This window comes from Lampris incognitus, chromosome 5 (genome assembly GCF_029633865.1).
Source record: "Lampris incognitus isolate fLamInc1 chromosome 5, fLamInc1.hap2, whole genome shotgun sequence".
Lineage (NCBI taxonomy): Eukaryota > Metazoa > Chordata > Actinopteri > Lampriformes > Lampridae > Lampris > Lampris incognitus.
In genome coordinates, this window is record NC_079215.1 from 56673542 (window position 1) to 56700316 (window position 26775).

Sequence of the window (26775 nt, forward strand, 5' to 3'; positions counted from 1 at the left end):
GACATGCAGGGTGAACGTACCAACAAGGCACACGAATCCCCCGCTCTCTTGGATGAAGTAAGAGCCAAACTTGATAGATAAAACCCCATCGGCCTGACCCACTGGCTCAAAAGGCGGACAAGCCAAACCATCCAGAACTGTCTGCAGGTCCCACTGAGGAACAAGCCGTTGGCTACTGACAGTTAAGTGGCCAAAACCATCATGGCCCACCGTAATTGCTGCTGCAAACACCCTCAAGGGGAGGCAGCGTGGCCACTTTCAAACAGTTCCTGCAAGAACTGCAAAGCATGCTACAAGGAGAAGGAGCATGGGTCAGGGTCCCTGGCCTTGCACCAATCTACAAAAGTTTTGGCGTTGGAAGGGGCATGCACACTCTTAATAGTCATGACAACCGCCTCCGGAAGGCCCATATCACTCAGTCTCATCCTCTCGGCCTCTAAACAATGAGGCACCGTTACAGAACTGGTCACGAGAAGATTATGTCTCCTGCCTGCTGCCGGGCTGTGGGCAGGTCAAAGACTGGCCATAGATCCGCCACCGTCAGCTGAGCTAGGTCCGGGAATCACCTGGCTCTCTGGCGCCATGACTATCACTGATACGTGCTGCGTCCGAACCCTGTTCAGCAGCCACGTCATCAGCCGCAGGGGTGGAACGTGTAAAGCTGGCCGGGGGGAGGGGGGCATATAGGGTGGGCTAACGTGCCTACCCCCAATGGTGATGGCGGGAGGGGGGGGGTGTTGGTCACTGTCAGAGAGAACCACAGGGGGCACGTTCTACACTCCCTGGAGTGGGCCCTCTCTGAACATGCTGTCTGCCCCCAACCAGAGAAGCCCTGGAATGTGGCAGGTCTTCAAGGAGCAGAGCTGGCAATCTGCCCAAGTCAGGATGGACATGGTCGTCCTGTACAGGGCTGGGGATCTGACGCCCCCCTGTCTGTTGAAGCAAGCCACCACAGTGTGGTGTTGTCTGACCTCACCACGACGGGCTTCCCTCTCAGACGAGGAGCAACGTTGTGGAGCACCTTCTGAATGGCTGTGAGGGTTTACGTGGCAAGGGGTCTGTAGTAACTTGAACGACACGTGTACTTCATAATAAGAAAGCTTCACTGAATGGGACCAATACATAGCCAAATTGCAGTGCGCTAACGGTCCGCGAGCCCTAATGTGGCACACACCAATAGACTGACGGACACAACTCATTTACTTCCTGTGTAACGTCCAAAAGGGTGCGGGGACCCCACAAAAGGATAATAATGAAACTAATCCTGTTTGACTCATTACAACACTTACAACAGGGTCCCCCGCCCTGTGCCCCCCATATTGGCCAAGGAGGCATCCACGAAGACCTGCAGAGCGGGGATGTGAGGTTCGCACTGTTTGTCATGGATCAAGTCCAGCCCGAAGCTATGCGGCTCCTCCCTCATGTGTAGCAGCCCCAGACACACCACTAGGTGTGCTGCTGACATCATCCCGAGGAGTGACCGAACACTCCCTGCTGGCACCAAGACCGAGTAATCTCACGCATCGAGTCAGCTGCACCAACAGGCGCTCCTCTGACGGGCGGGCTGTCGTAGTGTGGGAATCAAGCAGCAGACTGAAGCAGGGAATTTGCTGGCTCGGCTAAAGGGCACTCTTGGTGGGGTTGACAGCAAAGAATGGCTTAGTCTGAAAATATCGGAGGCAACAAGATCAGGACAGAAAGAACCGGAGGAGACTTGTTTGGCAAGCACGCTGGCAACGCTCGCTAACGAGGAGGCCTTGAAGAAGAAGAAGAAGAAGAAGAAGAGACTGGGGAAGAGCGAGCATCGTGCACCGCCTGCCCCTTATTCACCTCACCTGGGGAGGAAGGGGCGACATCCCCTCCAGCCCAGGTGCTGTGCCTCTAGGGTTGCCAACTTCTTGAAATGGAAATAAGGAACAGGGGACAGGGACGGGGGTTGGGTGGACGGGGCGGCGCCGGCGGGCATAACCAATATAATGTGCCTTACACGATACACACATACACAAACACACACACACACACATACACACATATATATCATTCATATATATATATTATATATAATAAGGAACGATTCCTTATTTTAAGGAGTGGCTGGCAACCCTATGTGCCTCTGAAGGCTATAGCGCTAACATCTGAAACAACCTGAGTACAGATTGTGTATTGTTTGGAACGCTGTTTTTGGGGGGTGAAAAGGGTCGGATGGCGCCCTTTATAATGACAGACGTAGACATGACGGTCGTCCTGCTCATCATGCTCATCGCAGGGTTAGGAGCAGGCCGCCCCCCCACCACGCCACGCCCGTAGCTGCCAGTAGTTCCTCATAGGACGCTGATTGGTCCTATGGTCCGAACCACTCTGGTTCGGCCATAACTGCATACGTTGAAGCCTGGCAAGATGGATTTGCATGATCTTGTGAATCCAGCTGCCTTGCAAGGTAAGGGGAGACACACCGAAGGGCCCTCCTGATCAAAACCCTGTTGTGACTGATTCATACAGTCTGACTACTGCAGATTTAGTCCTGCTGCCTTGAAAACAGCTGGAATTATTCCACCTCTCTCCCCGTTGCTAGTATGGGCCTGCTCTGTGTGTATGTGTGTGTATGTGTGTGTGTGAGAGAGAGAGAGAGAGAGAGAGAGAGAGAGAGAGAGAGAGAGAGAGAGAGAGAGAGAGAGAGAGAGAGAGAGAGAGAGAGAGAGAGAGACTGACAGCTAGCCCAAGGAAGCAGGACATGGGCTTCTATTAAACGACTTTCCCGGTAGGTTAGATTTCAGGCCTACAGCGATGGCCTCAATCTCCCTTAGAGATTATTCTGCCAAGCCACAGTAATATTGTTTTTGCCAGGTTCAAACCGAGGCAAACACTATCATCTGTCACCTGCGGGGCCCCGAGTGGCTCTGAAGTCACGTATCCGGTACATCTTCTCTGTACCAGACCTTAAAAGTAGGAACATTTGAATATTCATGGGACGGAGACGTGCCTCATCACGCTCAAAAGCAGAGAAGACAGTTAAGGATGAAAAGCCATGACTCGTTCCCATGGCTGTCAAAAATACAAGATGTGTGTGCAATATGTGTGTGTCTGTTCTTGGGGTTGCACAGAGTACTCGGGCGTTCGGGCTCTCCAAGAGTTACGTAAGTTGTCGAGTTTCTACATTAACACCGAGTACTCGTTAATCGCTGGACCTACTAGATCTTGCATACACTCAGTTTCTAGTTCGAGCCATTTGGCAACAAGAGGAAAGATGGCCACAGCAAATAAGTGTAAATCAATCAGTTACCTAATGTGTGCTTGCTTTACTGTTGTATTTGACTATGCAAATTTTCTTTCCCAACTGTCGTTGTGATGAAATAAATGTGAGACAGTCGTGAGTTACAGAGAAGACTTGTCAAGGATGGCTCTAACATCATAACAGTGGTTAGCACGGTCGCCTCACAGCTAGAAGGTCCTGGGTTCGAGCCCCGGGGTTGTCTAACCTTGGTGGGTCATCCCGGGTCATCCTCTGTGTGGAGTTTGCATGTTCTCCCCGTAGGTTTCCTCCGGGTGCTCCGGCTTCCTCCCACAGTCCAAACACATGTAGGTCAGGTGAATCAGCCATACTAAATTGCCCCTAGCTATGAATGTGTGTGTGTGTGTGTGTTTGTGTGGGGGCGGGGCCCTGTGTGATGGACTGGCAGCCTGTCCAGGGTGTCTCCCCACCTGCCGCCCAATGGCTGCTGGGATAGGTTCCAGGATCCCTGCGACCCGGAGAGCAGGATAGGCGGTTTGGATAATGGATCGGGTCTGTCACATAATAGACTAGGCTACTACACTAGCACGACTAAACAAATGAACGTTGTTAAAAATAGATGCTAGTAATTATGACTAATTTCATTTTCAAGCCGGTTAGGCTCACTAATGATTACCAGCTTTCACCGAATTTACCAAAAAAACCCAACTGCTATATCTAAACACAATGAGAACACTCAGTAAAAACGAAAAAAACTCACTTTGTTGACTGAACTTCATCTTGGACTATGTTGGTAACAGGGGCGGATCTAGAGGTTTTTTCCTGGGGTGGCAAAGGGGTGGCATGAGGTTCAAGGAGGGGGGCAACGGACATTATTCTAAACCTATTATTATTCAAAACTCGGGTTTCATCGAATGTATTTGGTTCTCTACTGTTTGAGATGAGTTTGGCGCGGGTCTCATTGACCTTCACCATGCATGTACATAAAATATACTTTAAAAACACATTATCTGATTTATAAATGGGTTGGCAAGACTGTGGCCCAGAGGTGGCAGCTGCCACCCCGTAGATCCGCTCCTGGTTGGTAACAACAACATTGGGATATCAGCGTTATCATCCCTACTCCACCGCTGCTCTGTGCCTTGCTCTATGTGGGCTAACACCAACCACGTCATAGTTGCCGAGTCTTTTAATCGATGCAAGACGCATGACAACTCGACTACTCGAGAACTTGGGTTTTTCAGGAGTACCGGAGTTGTTAAATTATGCACTCGTGCAAGCACCAGTCAGTGTGTTCGTGTTTTGGGAATGTGCACATTTACATTTAGGCAAGCGAACAAGCCTATTGGTCCCCTCAGCTCCAAACTACACGTGCACGCATGTGTTTGTTCACCTATTCCTGCCTCCCATGTTTGGGAATTATGTCACGATTTATCTCCGTCCGTTATCCGAGCCGCTTATCCTGCTCTCAGGGCCGCGGGGATGCTGGAGCCTATCCCAGCAGTCACTGGGCAGCAGGCGGGGGGACACCCTGGACAGGCCGCCGGGCCATCACAGGGCCCACATACATGCACACACATTGACACCTAGGGGCAATTCAGTACGGCCGAGTCACCTGACCTCCATGTCTTTGGACTGTGGGAGGAAACCCACACAGACATGGGGAGAACATGCAAACTCCACACAGAGGACGACCCGGGACGGCCCCCAAGGCTGGATTACCCCGGGGCTCGAACCCAGGACCTTCTTGCTGTGAGGGAACCGCGCTAACCACTGCGCCACCGTGCCGCCCCTCTATTCATCTCTTAACACTTTAACGGCAGGATTTATCTGTCCTAGGATTAGATTTATGTCTCCTATAATTATATCTCCATATTTAAGGTTTGTTAGTGAGAGACACAGTGTCACGGCCTAAGATAAACTCATCCCCACCAATAAATACCCCCACTCTCTTCTTCTTCTGCTAACATGTGTCTTCGGGGCATTTCCTACAGGAGAGGTTACGATGCAGAGCTGTTGAGAGGGTTACTGGCGGGGGGGGGGGGGGGTCATCCTCAATCTTTCATCCTAAGTGCTGACCGAAGCAGAACCCCGAGATGCTAAACATTTGCCACGTGTCTTCACGAGATGCTATTTCACCATCTGAGCAGGTGCAGCTAGACAGGGTGAACGCTGTAGAGCTGAACGTCTGTTTTATTTCAACGGGAGGCCTTTAAGTGTTGTGAAGCACTAACGTCTGAAATGAGCAACTTCCCAGACCGATGGGAGTGTTCCCAATTTATTTTTTTGGATATCCATCCATTCCATTATTCAAACCGTTCATCTTTACTTGGGGTCAAACCGTTCATCTTTACTTGGGGTCAAACCGTTCATCTTTACTTGGGGTCAAACCGTTCATCTTTACTTGGGGTCAAACCGTTCATCTTTACTTGGGGTCAAACCGTTCATCTTTACTTGGGGTCAAACCGTTCATCTTTACTTGGGGTCAAACCGTTCATCTTTACTTGGGGTCAAACCGTTCATCTTTACTTGGGGTCAAACCGTTCATCTTTACTTGGGGTCAAACCGTTCATCTTTACTTGGGGTCAAACCGTTCATCTTTACTTGGGGTCAAACCGTTCATCTTTACTTAGAGTCACCTAGGGACAATGTAGTACGGCTGATTCACCTGACCTACATGTCTTTGGACTGTGGGAGGAAACCGGAGAACCCGGAGGAAACCCACACAGACACGGGGAGAACATACAAACTCCACACAGAAGACGACCCGGGACGACCCCCAAGGTTGGACTACCCCTGGGGCTCGAACCCAGAACCTTCTTGCTTCTGTGCCATCGTGCCGCCCTTTTTTTTTGACAAAGAAAAAAACCCACAAAAAAACCCATTATTGGTCTTTTGCTAGTAACATTAGTGAAGTCAGTTTTATTTGTATAGCCCCATATCACAAATTCAAAATGTGGCTCAGTGGGTTTTACAGCAACACACCATCCTGTCCTTAGACCCTCACATCGGATAAGGAACAACCCCCTAAAAACCCTTTAACAGGGAGAAAAAGGAGGAAGAAACCTCAGGGGGAGCAACAGAGGAGGGATCTCTCTCCCAAGACGGACAACGTGCGGTGATGTTGTGTTTACACAATTTACACAATACAACACTGAAAGAGGATAACCGAATTATAATGGAATTATATGATATATGAAGAATATGACGAGGAGGATGCCAAGCGGGTCCAGATGCTAGGATAGGAAAAGGCCCTGCCAAGAGCTGACTTCTTTTTAACTTTGGGTACACACAAACTTCACATTAGTGAAGTTTTTTTTCCTTCTCCGGTGCCAGTAATTGCTCTTATGTGCAAAAAATGCTGCTGGCATTATTTATTTATTTATTTTGGGGGCGGGGGGAGAAGGGACGACGCAAGGAGACAAAATGTTTAGGGGTCGTGCAGGCTTCTTTTGGCTTTCATGGATCCGTCTGTAAATGGGTCCGTGTCCCGTGAGCCAGCCGTCAGTCTTGCCAAAGCAACATAAAATCACAGACTCACGACCATGAAAATGAAACACCGCAGCATGTCCTGTACGGACAGGAGCCATTACACTGCATGAATGCAACACCACGTGATGAAGAAGCTGGCTATGGAAAAATCAGAGGATTTGGCGAGACGGATAAAACTGCCAGTTCAAACTTAGAGTTAAGATCGCTGCTACGTGTTGGTACGAGTGCACAGGTACAACATCTCCTGGATGTGTGTGCCACATTCATCTGAACCCACAGTCCCTGCTTTACAGAGGCACTTTGTGAAAAGATATATATATATATATATATATATATATATATATATATATATATATATATATATGCTTAGAAGTTTGCGAACCCTTTAGAATTTTCTCTATTTCTGCATAAATGTGACCTAAAACATCATCAGATTTTCACACGAGTCCTAAAAGTAGATAAAGAGAACCCAATTAAACAAATGAGACAAAAATATTATACTTGGTTATTTATTTATTGGGGAAAATGATCCAATATTACATATCTGTGAGTGGCAAAAGTATGTGAACCTTTGCTTTCAGTATCTGGTGTGACCCCCCCCCCCCCCCCCTTGTACAGCAATAACAACAGCTAAACGTTTCTGGTAACTGTTTATCAGTCCTGCACATCGGCTCGGAGGAATTTTAGCCCATTCCTCCGTACACAACAGCTTCAGCTCTGGGATGTTGGTGGGTTTCCTCACACGAAGTGCTCGTTTCAGGTCCTTCCACAACATTTTGATTGGATTCAGGTCAGGACTTTGACTTGGCCATTCCAAAACATTAACTTTATTCTTCTCTAACCATTCTTTTGTAAAACAACTTGTGTGCTTAGGGTCGTTGTCTTGCTGCATGACCCTCGTTCTCTTGAGAGTCGGTTCACGGACAGATGTCCTGACGTTTTTCTTAAGAATTCACTGGTATGATTCAGAATTCATTGTTCCATTAATGATGGCAAGCTGTCCTGGCCCCGATGCAGCAAAACAGGCCCAAACCATGATACCACCACCACCATGTTTCACAGATGAGATAAGGTTCTTATGCTGGGATGCAGTGTTTTCCTTTCTCCAGACAGAACGCTTCTCATTTACACCTAAAAGTCTTATTTTGGTCTCATCCGTCCACAAAACATTTTTCCAACAGCCTCCTGGCTTGTCCACGTGATCTTTAGCAAACTGCAGACGGGCAGCAATGTTCTTTTTGGAGAGCAGTGGCTTTCTCCTTGCAGCCCTGCCATGCACACCATTGTAGTTCAGTGTCCTCCTGATGGTGGACTCATGAACATTAACATCAGCCGATGTGAGAGAGGCCTTTAGTTGCTCAGAAGTTACCCTGGGTTCCTCTGTGACCTGGCCGACTATGACACGCCTTGCTCTTGGAGTGATCTTTGATGGTCGACCCCTCCTGGGGAGGGTAACAATGGTCTTGAATTTCCTCCATTTGTACACAATCTGTCTGACTGTGGATTGGTGGAGTCCAAACTCTTTAAAGATGGTTTTGTAACCCTTTTCCAGCATCAACAACGCTTTTTCTGAGGTCCTCAGACATCTCCTTTGTTCTTGCCATGACACACTGCCACAAACATGTGTTGTGAAGATCAGACTTTGACAGATCCATGTTCTTTAAATAAAACAGGGCCCCCACTCACACCTGATTGTCATCCCATTGATTGAAAACACCTGACTCTCACTTCACCTTCAAATTAACTGATAATCCTAGAGGTTCACATACTTTTGCCACAGATATGTAATATTGGATCATTTTCCTCAATAAATAAATGGCCAAGTATACTACTGTTGTCTCATTTGTTTAACTGGGTTCTGTTTATCTACTTTTAGGACTTGTGTGAAAATCTGATGATGTTTTAGGTCACATTTATATAGAAATATAGAAAATTCAAAAGGGTTCACAAACTTTCAAGCACCACTGTATATATATATATACAAAATACACTGGGTCCACGGTGGCTTCAAAAGTGCTCAACAGGATAAGGAGCAGGAATTGAGCTGTTGAGCACTTTTATCAACACCATTGATGGTTTCCAAAAAAATTGCTCTCTCTCTCTCTCTCTCTCTCTCTCTCTCTCTCTCTCTCTCTCTCTCTCTCTCTCTCTCTCTCTCTCTCTCTCTCTATTATGGCTGCTCACTGCTCCTAATAGTTAAGATGATGGGTTAAATATAGTGTAACGGTTAAAAAAAAAGGGTTTACAGATTTGCAGCTGTCTGCAGCTCAGAGTTACACATTTACAGACCCCACCAATAACTCAACAGGGCTGATAAGGGATAGAGAAGTTGTGTTTTTCCTTCCTCTATTGCAAATCATTTGAAAAATAAAAACAAGTCATATTACTACTACTACTACTACTACTGTAAATGAAAGACGGAGGGTGTAAAAAAACAGCCGCTCAGATGTTGGCTGGAAGTCAGGACGGCAGGAACAGAGCTCAGATGTGAAGGCCCAAGGGTTTATGTGACAGTGGGAGTGGATTCGCCAAGCGTACAGATAGAAACATGATACACAGAGCTTACACATCTGCCCGCTACGTGTTACCGAGGGCCAGGTCTCATCTCGTTGGAGCATTCCCGTCAGTAGCATTCCTCTGCCCTGAACAGGCCCCTCAACCTGCAGGTGAGATGTCAGTCAGCAGGCCGCCCGAGGGAGGGGAGTCCCTGTTCTGTTGGCTGCCCTGAACATGGCCTGACTGTAAAAAAACGGTGCAACTGACTCGAACCGGGAGGGTTTGCTATATAAATGTTGCTTAGACACGGCGAGGTCCCGCCCAGACCGAGCCCTGAGTCAAACCTCAGGCTGGAGGAAGAACACATGTTAGGGCATCGGGCTTTCGCTGTCGACGCCGGCGCACAGCTCGTGTGCGCAGAGAGCGAGCGCTGGGATACAGCCCCTACGTAGATGCAGCAGCAGATACCTTCAAGTTTGCACACCTAAACATCGGCTGTACAGTCACAGTTTTTCCTGTTTATCAGGGGTCGCCACAGCAGATCTGATAGCTCCCATCAGGACCCTGTGAGGGCGCAGCACCAATGCTAGGCCGTCGTTAATGTGGGCCTCGACCGATCCGGTATGGTCTTGTCGGTTCGCATACGCCGGATGCCCTCCCTTACACAACCACAAACCCCTATGGGTAACATGGAGTATAGATTACCCAATATTCAAGTCAACTCACAAATGATACCCGAGCCCTGCATGAGCCCCGTTCATTTATTAGACAATAGGAACCGAAACCGAGCCTTATCAGCCAAGGGTCCCATTAGGGACAGGTTGGGTAGCAGACCTCTAGTCCAGAGGAAGGAGGGGTTGATAACAGTGCTTCCCTCACACTCCGCTGACAAAACATCCCCCCCTCCCCCACCCCCCGACCAGCCCAGAGATACCACTGTCAGTCAACACTGTGCACAATTAGAATCAAATGCACTATCTATAGGACATATGACCCCGGGGCTATTTTTACTGGCCGAGTAGGGATGACGACTGGATCGCTAGAGAATAGAGCCATGTATACATTTCTCAGGTTACTGCAGAGCCCAGGCCATACTACTTTGGAGCTACGCCTTTGTGGCGTGCATGCTACACTACCTAGCATGACTTCATTATGCAGAGCGATGCAGCTTTTTCATTTCTACTCCCCTAGTTATAAATATACAGGGAGACACGCTTTGCGTACGTGAAGGCTCAAGGAGGCGAGTTTACAACAATAGATTAGATCATCCTTCCAGCGTTGCTTCTGCAGACTAGGTCGTACTTCTCTTTCTGGTGCGGAAACCGTGGAAGTGAAAGCGCCGAAAGAGGAAACCGTCTCAAAACACGGAAACGCTTCGTTATGAAAAAAAGTGTTTAACGACCCAGGGTGCCAAATTTCCCCGTGAGAGCTGCACGTGGCCCACGCCTCTCTTACATGCACACAATGCACATTCAATGCACATTCAATGCTTAGCAAATATCTGACGGTGTATGCCAACCACTCTTTCCACTTTGGGTCCCATGTCCGGTGAAACTCTACGGACAACCACTTGGATTTCATGTGAGGACCACTGGGTTAAGCACAAACATGAGTCCAAGGTTGCAACTAACAATTATTTCCGTTGTTGATGAAACCATCTACATATTTTCTTTTCAATTAACCATTTTAGCGTATAAAATGTAAAAAATAATGCCGAATGCCAATCACGAGTTGACTAAGCCCAAAGTATCGTATTCACCGTTTACGGCAGGGGTCGGCAACCTGTGGCCCGTGGGCCCACACTGACACGCGAGGCCATTAACACGGGCACGTGGAGTGATTCAATTAAAACACTCTTTCATTAGACTTTTTTCGATGAAAATATTTTTAGTATAAAATAGAGCCTACTGGTGGGTAAACCAAATGAACAATGCTATTTACGATAATACTGAAATAATTAGCGAGAAGTTGGCGTGATTCAGATTTGTTTCATATCATGAAAACGAGTATTTAGAACACGCAACAAACGAACAACAACCATCACATCCAAAATAGTTGTCACATCCTAAATTGCAGTGCCAAGCTGTCGACAGCCAATGAAATTATTTCTGGTTCTCCTTTCCCTTGTTCCTCATCCTACGCCATACATATCTTTCTCCCTTCCTCTCCTCGGTGGTTCCCCTTCCCTTGTCCTCGATGACCTCCCTCCCCCCTGTCCCACCCACGCTCCCGCCTCTGTCCTCCCAAAAATTGAAAGTTGTACCTCAAAAACTGTTGTTTACTCTCCAGATTAATTATGCATTGTGGTGTTAAAAATATTAGTAGTTGTTAGTCATATTATTAGTATTGAGTAGATGCAGAATACTTCACCACTGCTGTCATTAAACATTCATTGACACGCTACAGACTAGAGAAAAAAAGTTAAAAGTTAAATTAATTAATTTATGTTGACATTAGTTCATTGGAATATTAAATTTTCTTTCACACACACACGCACGGAGTCAGTTTAGAGTCCTGCATTTATTTTGACAGGCTGTTATGTTACGAAGGCTATCAGACGTTCACACACGTCATGTTTTTTTTGTCAGGCTTCACTTAGGCTTAAATTCAAAATTACATTTGGGGCCACACTCAAAACGTTCGGGGCTTAAGCCCCGGCAAAATGAGCTGGTGATGCTTAACACTGACTGTGTCTGCAACTTCCCACCTGCAGACCCAGCCCATTGTGTCTGTAGGGACCAGGGGAGTAGCACAAAGTTTTGGGCCCTATACATAAGCAGTCTCCGTGGGCCCCTTTCCTCTTTTGTCTCTCACGCATCACTTTTTTGAGTTCAAGCATATTGTATATTATTTATAATCACAGTACATTAATCTTTTTTAACCTAACTTAACCTAACCTTAAACTAACTTAACTATCTTGCAGTGACTGAAAAAATGTAAAGTATCACTTTCTTTTTATCCTTTCCTTTTCTCTTTTCTTTTCTGGAACCCAGATTTTGCTTTCTTTGGGAAATACTACATGACTCTGTGCTGGCGCTTGTATAAGCAATCACTCACGACAGGACTAGATGAGCTGCATTGAGAGATGCTTGTGAGGGGTGGACCAAACCATCTTGGGATTGGGAAATGTGAGTGGACTTAGGCCAGAAGTTCATCTTCCCGACAGAGATTGCAACAACCACCTTGCGACCAGACCTCGTCCTCTGGTCCAATTCTAACCAGCCCGCTTACATCACTGAGCTGACAGTCCCCTGGGAGGATGCAATCGATGAAGCGTACGAGCGTAAGAAGCTGCGGTACGCCAACCTAGCAGCCGAAGCAGAGGACAGAGGCTGGAAGGTGAAGGTGCGGCCTGTGGAGGGGAGTTGTAGGGGCTTTGTTGCCAGCTCCACAGCAAAACTCCTGAGAGAACTAGGAGTCAGGGGGCAGGAGAGTGATCAAAGAGCTAGCCAACACTGCTGAGAGGACTAGCCACTGGATCTGGATCAAAAGGAGAGACGCCGTCTGGGCTGCCAGGGTGAACAGCTAACCACAGGTCACACACCCAGGACCGATCAACCTGTGGTGGCCCTGCCTCAGCGGAGGGTGTCTTGTGATAAAAGGTCGAAACACCCTGTGATGCTGAGGTACACAACTGATGATGTGTCCTGGTGGTGGCAATGTCACCTTGGCAGACATCTCCAGTTTAATTCCCACCGAAACTGTTGCACTGCAAACACTAGGGATCTTAACAACCAGTCCTTTTTTTGAACATTGCAGTGACTGAAGAAATTTAAAGTATCACTTTTTTTTCCTTTCCTTCTCTCTTTTCTTTTCTGGAACTCAGATTTTGTTTTCTTTGGGAAAGACATGACTCTGTGCTTGTGATTGTATAAGCAATCACTCACGACAGGACTAGATGAGCTGCATTGAGAGATGCTCGTGAGGGGTGGACTAAACCATTTTGCACCTTTTGTAAGGGGTTAGAGGGGCCCCAGAGAGGGGTGACAGGGGCCTCAGAGAGCCTCCACTATTTTCTTGAAGTCCCTCAACTGATGTATTGAGCCAATTTTCACTGAAGTTAGGACACTAATTAGTTAGAAATAAACATTTATAAACCAAAATAAACCTTTAATTCCAATTTTCGGACATCCAGGATTTGATGTCAGAGAGACACGTTGTGAGATTTGCTAGGATCTGTGGGTTTTAGTGGCATGTATAACTGAGTGTTGTCAGAATAAATATGGCAGAGTACATCATGGTTTTGAATGACCTGACCAAAGGGCAGCATGCATATAGAAAAGAGAAGGGGGGCCAAGAGCTGAGCCTTGAGGGACACCCCAACTCAACTGAGCCACCGAGGAGGTCGAGTTACCCAGAACAACAGAAAAAGTTATGTTGGTGAGGTAAGAGTGTAATAAGCTAAGAGCTGAGCCCTTAATACCAACCCAAGTCTCTTAGCGATGTAAGAGGATGTTGGGATCGACTGTGTCAAAGGCAGCACCTAAGTCTAAAAGAACTAAAATCGAGCAGTCAACTCTGCCTGCAGTCAGCAGTAGGTCATTAGTGACCTTAACTAGAGCTGTCTCAGTACTATGAAGTGCTCTAAAACCAGACTGGAAACAATTAAAAACACTATTAGTGTCCATAAAAGAAATCAATTAAGAAGAAATTACTGTCTCCAGAACCGTAGATAGAAAAATCAATTTGGAGATTGGTCGTTTACATTGACAATCTCTTGACGAGAGTGTGGATGTAAATGATGCTCTACATCACGAAGTGGTAACCAGATATTAAGACAAACAAGGCTCGCAGTAAATCAGAAAGATTGAATTAATTTTCTTTTGTGCCCTAGTAAATTTCATACATTTGCACAAGTAATAATTGTGTGTGTGTGTGTGCGTGTGTGTGTGTGTGTGCAGATCTTTTGGCATTAGGAATGTAGATGGGGAGACAAGCAGCAGCAGGAAATACTAAATAATTAGATAAATACTCATTTGAAAATGAAGTGGCACTCGGGCCTGTAATTTTTTTGGTAAACTTTGCATAATGGCATGGGACAACCAACAGGTTACTGTTCTCTGGTTTAGTGTCCAAAGAATATACATTTTATAATGACGTGAATTAGAGAAATGCAAGCAAATCTCAGCATTTATGAAGCAGTAACCAACAAATGTTTGGTATTTTACTTAAGAAATGGTAAAACATATATATATATATATATATATATATATATATATATATATATATGATTGATCACCTGGTGATCAACTTCTTAATTAATTGCTCGTTTCAGCAATAAACATAATGATGCAAACATTCTCTGAAGGAGGCCTCTTACTATTATTATGTTGCTTCCACCATCTTACCTAGCAGTTGCACTCCGCGGGTCAGGCCGTAAACGTCGATGAGTGCCCAAAGGGGCTCGGTTGTGCGGACCCCACTGAAGAACAGCATGGGGCTGGATTCATTGACGCGATAGAAGACTCGACCCTTTTTGTCCACCCAGAAGGCGAGCACATTGCCCTCATTGGCAAACTCCTCAGGCAGGGCCTTGGCCCAGAAGCCGCTCTGGGACACCAGGTCAGGGCAGGCATACTTGGGCAGGTTGTCAGGGTTTATCCTGGAGGGGTCTTTGGAGGTGAAGCCCAGACGTAGTGCCCCGCTCCAGCAGCATTGCTTCTTAGTTACCTGAAGAGATGATCAACCAGTCAGTTTCAGTTTCATTGCTATTATCCTCATATTGGTTTTGTATTGTTATTGTTATTGTTATTAAGACATATTGCAATAAATCAGTCTCATCGATAAAAAAAAAGTTAATTACCGAGCCTGACTTATCACCATCGCACATTTGCTTGTCATTATAGCAGACATCTGCTCTTTTGGCAATACCAGTTAGTTGTAGACTGATGTCACAGAAAACTCTACACTAACTTTTTAATTGAACAGTGAATCAAATATCGACTAAGTGCAGCCAGAGGATTACGCATGCCCCCAACCCTGAGCGGCTTTGTTTGTGCTGTGTCATCATTCTGATTCCAGGCCAAACAGTCTTTGTGTATTGAAAGACCAGTTTGTATAGTTTTAATGAAGCAAAGCAGCCCCCCCAAAGTTAAACAAAGAACTGACACTGGTTTTAAGAATACTTTACGATGTCCCTGTTGCCACTGCTGCAGTACATCAGCACCCCTGTCTCAACTAGGGGGCCACTTTTGTTCACATTTAGTGTATGTTTTGTTTGTACTGAGTCATACTATGCAACAACCCTGATACATATAGATAAAAAAGGGAGTCTATTATAGTCATTGAAGAGGAATTTTCCTGCATAGCATAACTCAGGCAGAATAAGATGGACATGAATTACACACGCATGCACTCGTGTATGAATTTAACTCGCTCAGGTCTTCGCTCCACTGTATTGCTTGTTTATCATCAATAAATCCTTTCAATGTTGGAAAATTATAAGCAAACATGTTGTGCTTTTTTTTCAAGATTTGAAGTCAATCCAAAGGTTTGGCTCTTGTGAAAAATAATCTTAAATCAAGTGAAACTGTTTTGAAGACAAACAACGTCATCTCATCAGCCAAGCAATATCAGTTTTTTTTTTCATTTATTTTATGTTTTACAAAAAGTGAAATTGAAAGATTCAGCACGAGCTTAAGCTCATGCGGAATCTTAAGCTTGAGACCAGTCATCCTAATGCAACACGTCAACATACAATACCTTGAGGCGGACTTGCTCATACAGTGCTATGGGCCTGTTGCTGAAGGTGATGGCGTTGCAGAAGCTAGCCTGTCTCTTCACTGTCTTCTGGGCAAGGTCCATGACAATCTGACAGCCCTTGGCATTGGGGTGGAAGAGGAGCGGGCTGATGGCCAGGGGCCTGCCCACACCGCCACACTGGATGGGCAGACAGCGCTTGGGCTTGTGGTGGCATCGGTGTGTTGTTGAGGGAAAGGGGCCGCCGAGCGAGTCTTTGAGAAGCAGAGAGAAAGAGAGAAGAAATAACATGAGAAGAAAATCTGAGCGAAGAGGTAGCGGAGACGTTAAGTCAAAGTGGGGAAAATTAACCGTTACTTCTTCAGTAAGGAGCCAGGCTGATATGTTTATCCAAAGTAATAATCAAATGGTGGTTTTCTTTCTGCATGTGACGACAGGTCTTGCATCACAACATCAACTGCACACACCATGGCTTTACCCAACACCTGACCTAACATCTCTGTGTTCCTAAAACAAGCTCTGACACTACTTTTGTTGAGCATCTGTGACAATGAGAGCGCTGAGCCAGCGAGTAATAATGGTACCGGGCTTGGCTGGCAGAAAAGCAGCTCAAACATAACAAGCACATCTAAGAGGAACTGAAGGATTTAGTTATTCCCATTTGAAATAGTGCTGAGTTTCTGGCCACCAAGTCAAACAGCCAGTCTCATTTTGAGTATGAATGTATACTGGGAGGGAGATGTCTTGAACAGGTCACCAGCCCATCAAAGGCCCATTTACCTGTCGGTGCAACAGGGTTAACAAATCAGTCTCATAAAATCCTTAAAGTTGACCAATATTTATAAATGAACAACTGCACCGATCGGAGTAGTTTACTTGGCAGAGGACGGCGCCAGTAAATACTGTCACAAAACAGGCAGGACAACGTCTTACTTCAGTGAAAACAATCAATCAAAAGAGGAAATCGACTAATGCTAACCCAGATAGCATCTGGATGTGGTCCACTTCAGGCAATGATGCGGCACTGATGGCCTTCTTGTGGCCCTGACAAAACGGATGTGAGCCTGAAGTTCCCCACATGTATAATAGCAAATATGGCCCAAATATGCCAAATCAAATGTGGGCCTTTTTTTGGCAAAGACGCGGTGCTCTGGGCAACATGTAATCTGGATGTGACCCTGAAGTGGCCCGTGTGGTAAATGGTGAATATGGCCCAAATATCACAAAACAAATACAGGCCACCTTTGGCAAATATGTGGCACATGCAGCATTGCTATGGCTTGGTTCTGGCCCAGATCTGGCAAACAGGAGCGGACCGCCCAAGTGCCATCATTCCACGCAGTATGTGGGCCGGATGAAGTGTCGGGTGTGGGACGGGTCCGGCCCAACTAGCAATTTTTTGTTATACAAACGTTCTGACAATGTTAGGAATATAATCTCAGGATGTTCCCTCAGTGTTTTCAGCGGCAAGTTTGCGTTGCGTCCACAGAACCTCCTAGGACAACATTCTGGGAACGTGTTACAGAAAAACGAGCTGTAATGTCAGGCCTTAATAAAATCCTGAAAACATTTTCAAAATGTTGCTTTGCAAATGTTCTCCCTTTGTTATCATGTAACATTGCAGGAGTGTTTTATAGAAGAACATTCTAGAACCTGTTGCCTCAACAACATCCTCGGAATGTTGCCCCTTACACCTCCTTCCTTTGTTAACATTTAACGTTATAGGAACATTATTTAAACGGTAAACATCCTTAAAATGTTCTCTGAACATTAGATGAAAACACCTTCTTTAAAACATAAGCGGAAGCTGTGGGGAATGTTAGCCAGTGTTGTGGGAACGTTCCCTGCTAGCTGGGGGGCCACAGCAATTTTGCTATCTGGGAATCATCGCTAATTATAAACTAATACTAATCAGGTCCATTCAATCACAAACAGCAACAGGAGGTAGTGAGGCTATGGGAACAGCGTGCGTATGTCTGTGTGCGCGCGTTGTCGCACGCAGCGAGGAAATGGCGTTGAAAGAACAAAGGGAGGTTAAAGGTAGAGCGAGGGCGAGAGAGAGAGCGAGAGAGAGAGAGAGAGCGAGAGATCTACCTGAATATAAATTTGCAAACAAAAAACACAAATCAAAGTCGCAACTGAGCAAAAGCAAGGTAAACGGTCTGTGTAGCCTACTGTCTGGTTCAGTGTGCACAACTGAACAGCAAAATCCATGCAAAGAAGAGTGCTTTTCTCAAGTAACCCGGGAAGATTCAAGCAAAAGAAAAGCCAAAAGAAAAAAGAAAAACTAACAAACGGCCCACGTAACACTTCCTACGTGACTCACACCGTGTATCTAGACCACGGATGATTCCCACTAACAACACGTTTCTATAACTGATAATTAGACCCGCTATTAAACTAACTGCAACGACACCGTTAAGACTAGCTGCCCTTATGCGAGATCGCTCGTCCACGACAATCAGCGGTGCGTCCCGTGGAGGCCTGGACAGTCTTGGCCTCCCTAACACATATCCCCGCTGATGTCCTCACCTTACACCACCGTCCTCTGACTGGAAGTGCACATGCCAACATGGGGAGAAGCTGTAAACTAGTCAGACGGGCTGCGGTCACAGCAGCAGTTCAGCCACGATGCCACGCCATGGAAATTCATATTCATTCAAATGCCTGTTATCAGCACAGTTGCCATTACTGTGGTCCTGTGTGGCTCAGTCAGCACAGTGCCCGGTGTTGTATGGCTGCATATCCCTGGGTGTGGTATTAATATGGCCAGGGTTAGGGGTTTGATTTCAACGGGAGCCAACCATACTGCAGTGTGATGAAGCTGTTTCATTGTGAAGCTCTTTGTGTCCTAGTACCAAAAATTTTTTTTTTTAAAAATGCTATAGATATTCATTGACATGATCTCTGAGCAGTTCTTAGCAAGCAGCCACATTCTCATTTGTCCACCTGGTTCTCCCCGAACACACGGGCATCTGCTGCTGTTTTACATCTATTGGGAGGGCGAACCGGAAGAGTAAGTATTTTGTACAGTCCTGACTTGGCAGATACGTAGATGCATGAAGAATGGATGCACTTGACTGTACTTGACTTTGTTGCTGGTCCCCTGCAGTGTTAGAGCCGCCATACTGGTAACACTAGAACGATCAGGATTTCACTCCTACCTAGAACGACCATGAGTGGTGGTTTATAAACTCTGTAGTCTGTCAAGATACATACCCAGTTGAGATATTAATGCATTGCAGATGTTAGTATGTCTGCTGTGAAACTAACTGACACCAAAATTAACATTTTAACAAATTTAATACAATTTTTCAAACAATTTAAAATGGCCGCTGTCCAACGCCTGTCAATACTGCAGCGCCTCGGTGGTAGTCATGGTGCGTCTGTAGCGGCGTCTGTAACCAGACATGTTGGAAATAACCAAAACTCAAGTTTAGACTATTCCTCTGCACTGGAGGACGCTGGTGTGTTTCACATGACATGACGCACAAATTACGAGCCGTCATTTTGACCGCTCATGGCCGTTTTAGGTAGATCTTATCATAACCCCTTTTTGTGCAATTGATCTAAAACTCATTTTAATGCAAATATGTGCAATTTTATGGGCATTCACGGAGCAGCAGGTCTGTACCCCCCCCCCCCGCAAAGTTATTGAACTTTGAAAATCCAAAAGCATCAAAATGACTGCCTTGGTCGTTCTGCTGGTGAACACTACCACTGCTCTCACTTCAAGAGCCTGATTTACTAAGGGGAACACTTAAGCAGCCAGATGGACACTGTTTTATAAAGTAGACGGACTAGACATCTATACTGTAATGTGATGTGATGTGATGTGATGTGATGTGATGTGATGTGATGTGATGTGAAGTGAAGCAGTCTGGACTATGAGGCCTCTTGGTTTCAATGAAACCTTGTTTCCTGGAAGTTTGCTCCTTGGTTGAAATAAGGGCACATGGTGGCGACTGTTGGTAAAACTGTTGTGTGACTGTGTTGTGAACAGAATGATACAGGACCATTGTGTTAAGTTTGTAATTGGAAGTAGTTCTCATATTCACCACGTGTTTTCAATCGAGTCGCTAACGGTACAGATAATTTAACATCACGTCCTGGATGAACAACACTGACGTTGTACAGCAGTTAGTCGACGGAGCTACAGTTGTCTCAACTTAGCTAATAAGCAACCAAGACAAAAAGCTGACACATTTCTCAAAAGACTGATTTATTTGACAACGGTGAAGATGGTAGAGTCTGTGGCTGTGTGTCGATGGTGTTTCTGTGAAATCCTACCTCAAACGAGAGCACATGGACAATACCAAGCGATAGAGTACAAGGAAGAGACTAAGAGAATAGTGGTGGGGGGGCAGGAAAAAAAATGGCCAGTTTTCTTGCAATGAGCATGATAATATTACCCAAAAACAAAACGACAAACATCGACAACACTTAGCACAGACTTACGACGGTGTGTATGTTTAGATGCACTCACAAACATTTTCAGAGGGGCAGTGTCCATCACTCCTGAATCTGCACAGATGGCTCAGCTCGAGACTGGATGCCAGTTGCTGAGTGTGCGCTAGAAACCAGGTGTGGGAGCTGCTTTGCATCTCAGAATGAGAAGTTCCTCTTTTGTGTCAGTGAGAGTGAAAACAGGTTTAATACGCCACCTCAGACACACCACCCGCCCGCCGTCTCTTCCTCCAGTGTGACAGGTGTCCGTCCGCTCAAGGAAAATAACCCGCCGCCATTTAAAATCTAAGATCTTTGTTCTAGTTTACATGAGCTCTGTGGTCCTTTGCCAGACCCTGATCACCTTGGCATGGGATCTCATGGTCTAAACAGATCCTATAAACCTCTTTTTTTTCCCAGTAAACAGACAAAAAGCCGGTGTAGTGGCAGCAGCAGATGTCCTGAAAGAACCAACGGTGAAACTTAGCAAGCAGCATGTTTTGTTTTGTTCTCTCTCTCTGTCTCTCTCCGTCTCTTTCACTCTCTGTCTGTCTGTCTGTCTGTCTGTCTGTCTGTCTGTCTGTCTGTCTCTCTTTCGTTCTCTGTCTGTGTGCCTGACTGTCTGTCTCGCTCTGTCTCTTTCACTCTCTCTGTCTGTCTGTGTCTCTTACTCGCTCTCTCTGTCTGTCCATCTCTCTCCCTCTGTCTGTCTCACTCTCTTTCTGTCTCTGTCTCTCACTCTCTATGTCTGTCTGTCTGTCTGTCTCTCTCGCTCTCTCTCTGTCTGTCTGTCTCTCTCTCACTCTGTCTGTCTGTCTGTCTCTCTCTCTCTCTCTGTCTATGTCTCGCTCTCTCTCTCTCTCTCTCTCTATGTCTCGCTCTCTCTGTCTGTCTGTCTCTCACTCTCTCTATGTCTGTCTGTTTGTCTCTCTAGCTCTCTCACTCTGCCTGTCTCTATCTCTCTGTCTGTCTCTCTGTCTGTCTGTCTGTCTCTCTCTCTCTCTCTCCGTCTCTCTCTCACTCTCTATCTGTCTGTCTGTCTCTATGTCTCGCTGTCTCTCTCTGTCTGTCTCTCTCTATGTCTCGCTCTCTCTCTCTCTGTCTGTTTCTCGCTCTCTCTGTCTGTCTCTCTCTATGTCTCGCTCTCTCTCTCTCTGTCTGTGTCTATCTGTCTCTCTCTCTGTCTGTCTCTCTACCTGCTAATTAGCTGTCCTGTGTGTCATGCTGTCACCATGCCCTGTGTCGCCCAGTCGGGCCTCCTCTGCTACCCGGGGCATGGCTGCGGCCTTTTGTCTCCGGCAGAGCCCCAGGAGATCAGTCGCTCCATGTGGCACACATGGTCAAGGGTGCACCGGGCTGAATGCATTACCCAGTGCCAGAAGGACGCAGCTGCCGGCGAGGAAAGAGGAGGTTAAGTGTGAACTCACGTTCCCTAGCAACCCCCCCCCCCCACATCAAAACATCTCCATCAGCAGCACTCTCTTTCAGCCCGCCGCTACACCAGCCTGGGACACAACAGATGCTGTTTGCTTTGACCATGAGATTCATGGTGTCGGGTCCTACTTGTTGGCAACTTGGCACTCACTCCTACTTTCTGTGAATCCTTCCAGGGGGATAGCGGTTTATAGAAGAGCAAACTCCATTTGTTTCAGATCCTGCCACATCACTGTCCTGCTTCCTTCCCCAGCTGATCTTTTGCCTGCGAGGCAGGTGACTGAGTACACGTTGGGTACAAATATTCATGTTTTACACAGCGAATACCAGCTCCTCCCTTGACACACTTGTTTTAGAACTGCCTCAGATAGACTACAGGCATCCCTCTGTCCATCAAAGCCCTGAACATGCATGTGTGTATCTATTTTCTATGTACACATGTTTAAATATACACCTGGACCGCTTAGCCTGCTCTCAGGGTCGCGGGGATGCTGGAGCCCATCCCAGCAGTCACCGGGCGGCCGGCGGGGAGACATCTTATTTTATGTAACTATAGGAATAGGATGTGATGATGATATCGCTCTTGCACTGTTGGTTATATTTACTCAATACTGATGTGTCCAAGACAACGTTGGGACAAATAATATGTTATCTCATTTCATTATGCAGGGGGACAGCCTGGGCTTGAATTTGCAGAGTGAAGAGCAGGTACAATAACACCCTTACACTAATAACTGGGGCCTGCCGGTATGTAGCCACTTCATCTCACTGAGAAATAATGGATCACATTTACACATTTACATAGTGCTTTATCTAGGCACCCAGGGCACTTCCCAGCCAAGGGGAAACCCACCTCAACCCCCTGGCTGATGCACGGCAGCCATTTCGCTCCAGAACCCTCACCACACATCAGCCGGAGGTGGAGAGGGAGGAGTCACGGAGCCAGTTACATGGGGGGATGATTAGGTGGCCAGATGGAGAGAGAGCCAGGTTGGGTATGTTGCCAGGACACCGGGGGACCCCCTACTCTTTGTGATTAGCGCCATGGGATCTTCAATGACCACAGTGAGTCAGGACCTCGGTTTAACGTCTCATCCGAAGGGCGGCGCCTCCTACAGCTCAGTGTGCCCATCACTTGCTTGAAATATGCGCGTCCTTTTTTATTGCCACCCATCTGTTACGTAGACGGGGTCAACCCTACCCACTGCCCGCTAAAAGCCCCAGGCGACAATTAAACAGGCTAGAAGGGAAAGATGTGGCGCCATCTACCACTGTTGTACACTTTAATGTGTGTATTCCCTCTATTCATCCATCCATTCATCCATCCATCCATCCATCCATCCATCCATCCATCCATCCATCCATCCATCCATCCATTCATCCATTCATCCATCCATCCATCCATCCATCCATCCATCCATCCATCCATCCATCCATCCATCCATCCATCCCCATTCTACCTTTGCTCTCCTTGAAGCCACTTAAATGGGCTTTATTTAGCGGAAGCGATGTGTTGGTCACGAGCGAGTGGACTCTATGAGCCGGCTCCATTAACGTGAACGAGGGGCGCCCGTGAGGGGTTTTTACACCGAACAATGTATAATTACGGTATTGTGGAAATGAAAAGGTTTCGCATAATTACACTGAGTAATTTAAGTGACGTACGTGCACACGGGCCAATCATAGGTCAAAACATCGCCACATTTGGCTGAATTGTTAGAAACCAGAAGGGGTGCTAAATGAAAGCCGTTTGGGAGCTAAAAAAAAAAAAAGCTGGCTCTTATCGCTGAGCTGAGCCAAATGATCTGACTCCCCAAAAAACAAAACAAACCCCCCCCCCCCCCCAAAAAAGCTGCAGTTCCCATCATGGGCGTTTGGTCGCGTGTGTTTGCCCATCTGTCCACGGCAAATCTTGCGCACTACCGGGCCAATCAGGCCAAGACGTTTTGCCCAGTTATGACTCTATAATCAACAACCTGTCGTGGTGGCGCTGATTCAAAAGCTTCGAAAAAAGTTTGTGGTTGCCGCGCCATCTTCTCCTTCCAGCTCGCTCAACGCGGCTCTCTGTTGCCGCCCGATCTGAGTCGACGTAGACGTGAGCTGCGCAGGCGCATGTATGGGCACAGGTTAGTGTTGGCACGGTGGCGCAGCGGTTAGCGCGGTCGCCTCACAGCAAGAAGGTTCTGGGTTCGAGCCCCGGGGTAGTCCAACCTTGGGGGTCGTCCCGGGTCGGTCTCTGTGTGGAGTTTGCATGTTCTCCCTGTGTCCGCGTGGGTTTCCTCCGGGGGCCTCCGGTTTCCTCCCACAGTCCAGACATGTAGGTCAGGTGGATCAGCCATACTTAATTGTCCCTGTGTGTGTGTGTGTGTGTGTGTGGGGGGGGGGGCGGACTCCATGATGGCCTGGCGGTCTGTCCAGCGTGTCTCCCCACCTGCTGCCCAATGACTGCTGGAATAGACTCCAGCGACCCCCCGCGACCCCCAGAGCAGCATAAGCGGTTCAGATAATGGACGGAGTCTTGAAAGTAAACAAGTGGATCGTATTTGGCAAGTCAGCAAATCATTGGCTGCTGATCTCAGCACAGCAGAAGCGGAGGGACAGTTGGATGAAGCAACGATAATAACTTCTGTCTTTATTGTCCCAGGGCTCCGGGTTAGACCATAACGGTCACAGAGCAAACTTGTCCTCTTTGGAAAGTGCAAGGTCATTTAAGCAAGTTCATCCGTGCGACAGTCCGCCGAGGAGGCTGCACACCCACAGACTGACAGGTGAGACGTTTTTATTAGGTAGACTTTTCTTTTTTAATCTTGAGCACCCCATATAAAAAACTTTTAAAAAAAATTATATTTCTTGTTCAATCGACTTGGACGCTGCACAAAGGTCTTATAATTTCAGGAAAAACGCTGGTTTTGTCTATGTGTGTGCGTGTATCTGTCCCAGAGCCGGCCCAAGGCTTTATGGGGCCCTAAGCAGAATTTGATTTGCCCCCCCCCGCCTCACCCGCCTCCCACCACTGACAATATTATGTCCATGCTTGATCGTTACCATAGCACTGTCTTGACTTGCTACTGTGCTGGGAAGTCTTCAAATAAACCAGCAGACAATACATTTACTCAACAAGTTAACTACTTTAATTGCTTTTGAGCTGCGCAAAAGTGCAGAACAGGAACAAAGAAATAAATGATTTTCTCACATAAAATGCAAACGCAAAAACAGACAACATTGAATAAATGAAATAGAAACTTAAATAACGACATACAATGAACAGAGGATATACAAACGATATAACAATAAAGATTAAAGAATATGTATAGATGAATAAAAACTTGTTGGAAAACTACGGTGTTCAGTGGTGTGCCAACGGTTCAGAACATATCCCAAAATAAAGCGCCTGAATTTATCATCCTCCTTAAACTCTTTGTTTTCCTGGCTTTTCTGGAGGCAAACTCATTTGTGACGTCATCGTAGGCGATCTCGCGGCCAGCTGTATTGTTAATGCGTCCAAGTGCCGGTCCACTCAATCTCTCTTGAGCCATGGAAGATCTTAAGTACGTTTTTATCAATTTCAGCTTGGCATTTCAAGCGCTCTTAGCGACCGCTTAGTGCGCTTACGCCTCGGGCCGGCTCTGATCTGTCTGCTGCTAATCTCACATACTGTAATACTACTGTTCTCCTGTTCTGGGATCCTCTCTCCTTCTTCAGATCTGACAGAGTCCACCCAAACAGGCTGGCTAGCCGGATGCTAGCGGCCAACTTGCAGTATGCCATATAGTCCTCTCCACGTGACTGGCTTTATTTATTTATTTTATTTTTTTTGTGGGACCCCCCCCCCCTTTTCCTCTCCAATTGTATCTGGCCCCACTCTTCCGAGCCATCCCGGTCGCTGCTCCACCCCCCTCTGCCGATCCGGGGAGGGCTGCAGACTACCACATGCCATCTCCGATACATGTGGAGTCACCAGCCGCTTCCTTTCACCTGACAGTGAGGAGTTTCACCAGGGGGGGCTGTTTAAATCCCATGCTTCCCTCCCGGAGCCTCCACTTCCGCCTACGGTGGCACCCCACTGGCCTCATCTGTCTTTGACCTTCTCGCCGGGAGTTTTCCCCGTACAGACTATTATTAGGCACCATGCCTTTAATCCACATGACGTATGTAATAGTAGAAACAGCAACAACCGAATATCTGCAGCAAATGTCTACAATTTACGTCCCATTCGCTGTAGTCCCATTGGTTTTAATCCTGCTTCGACACCAAACAAATTTGGCCTCTTGAATGTGAGATCTCTGGGTAATAAGTCCTTTATCATTAATGATTTTGTTTTCTAATAATCTGGACTTTTTTATGATTACTGAGACATGGCTGTCCCCAGGGGGCACTGTTCCCCTGACTGAGGCTAGCTCCCCTGATTTTGCATATTTTCATATTCCCAAGCCCTCTGGAAGAGAGGAAGGAAGGCCTAGCTGTTTTAGGTTTTAAGTGCCATCCTGTTACTTTTGGTAAAAAAAATTTTTAAATCACTGCCCCCCCCCTTTCTCTGCATCTTAATTTATAGCCCCCCCTAATTCAGTTAGTTTTATCTCTGAGTTTTCTGACCTTCTATCTATTGGCATGCCAACAGATAGAAGGCCATGACAGGGTGCTTATTCTTGGTGATGTTAATATTCATGTGTGTTGTCCTTCCCATTCCCTGACTTCACATTTTCTTTGGATCTTACAGACTCTTTTAACCTCGTTCAATCTGTTAAAGGGGCCACACATTCCAAAGGCCACATCTTAGACCTTGTACTCTCACCTGGTTTCTCTCCCAAGTGTCTTAATCTGGCGGATATGCCTGTATCTGACCATAAAGCTATCATTTTCAAATTTCCACTACAGCTCGCTATTCCAAGTCACTATTCTAAAACACGTTCTCGCATTCTCAACGCTGGCTCTGCAGTTAAATTATGTGATGCTTTTAATTCATCAATCCAGATGCACTG

At 46.6% G+C, this 26775-nt stretch overlaps 1 protein-coding gene across 1 annotated transcript in view; it reads right to left on the reverse strand.

Annotated features, from left to right (window-relative positions):
* Nucleotides 1-26775, reverse strand: part of neurl1aa (neuralized E3 ubiquitin protein ligase 1Aa) — an 82338-nt gene that overhangs the window by 39233 nt on the left and 16330 nt on the right. Inside the window, exons 2-3 of the mRNA XM_056280924.1 lie at nt 15920-16170; nt 14566-14887 (exon numbers count right to left, since the gene is read on the reverse strand). Coding sequence (XP_056136899.1) covers nt 14566-14887; nt 15920-16170 — 573 coding nt within the window. The remainder of the gene's footprint in view (nt 1-14565; nt 14888-15919; nt 16171-26775) is intronic.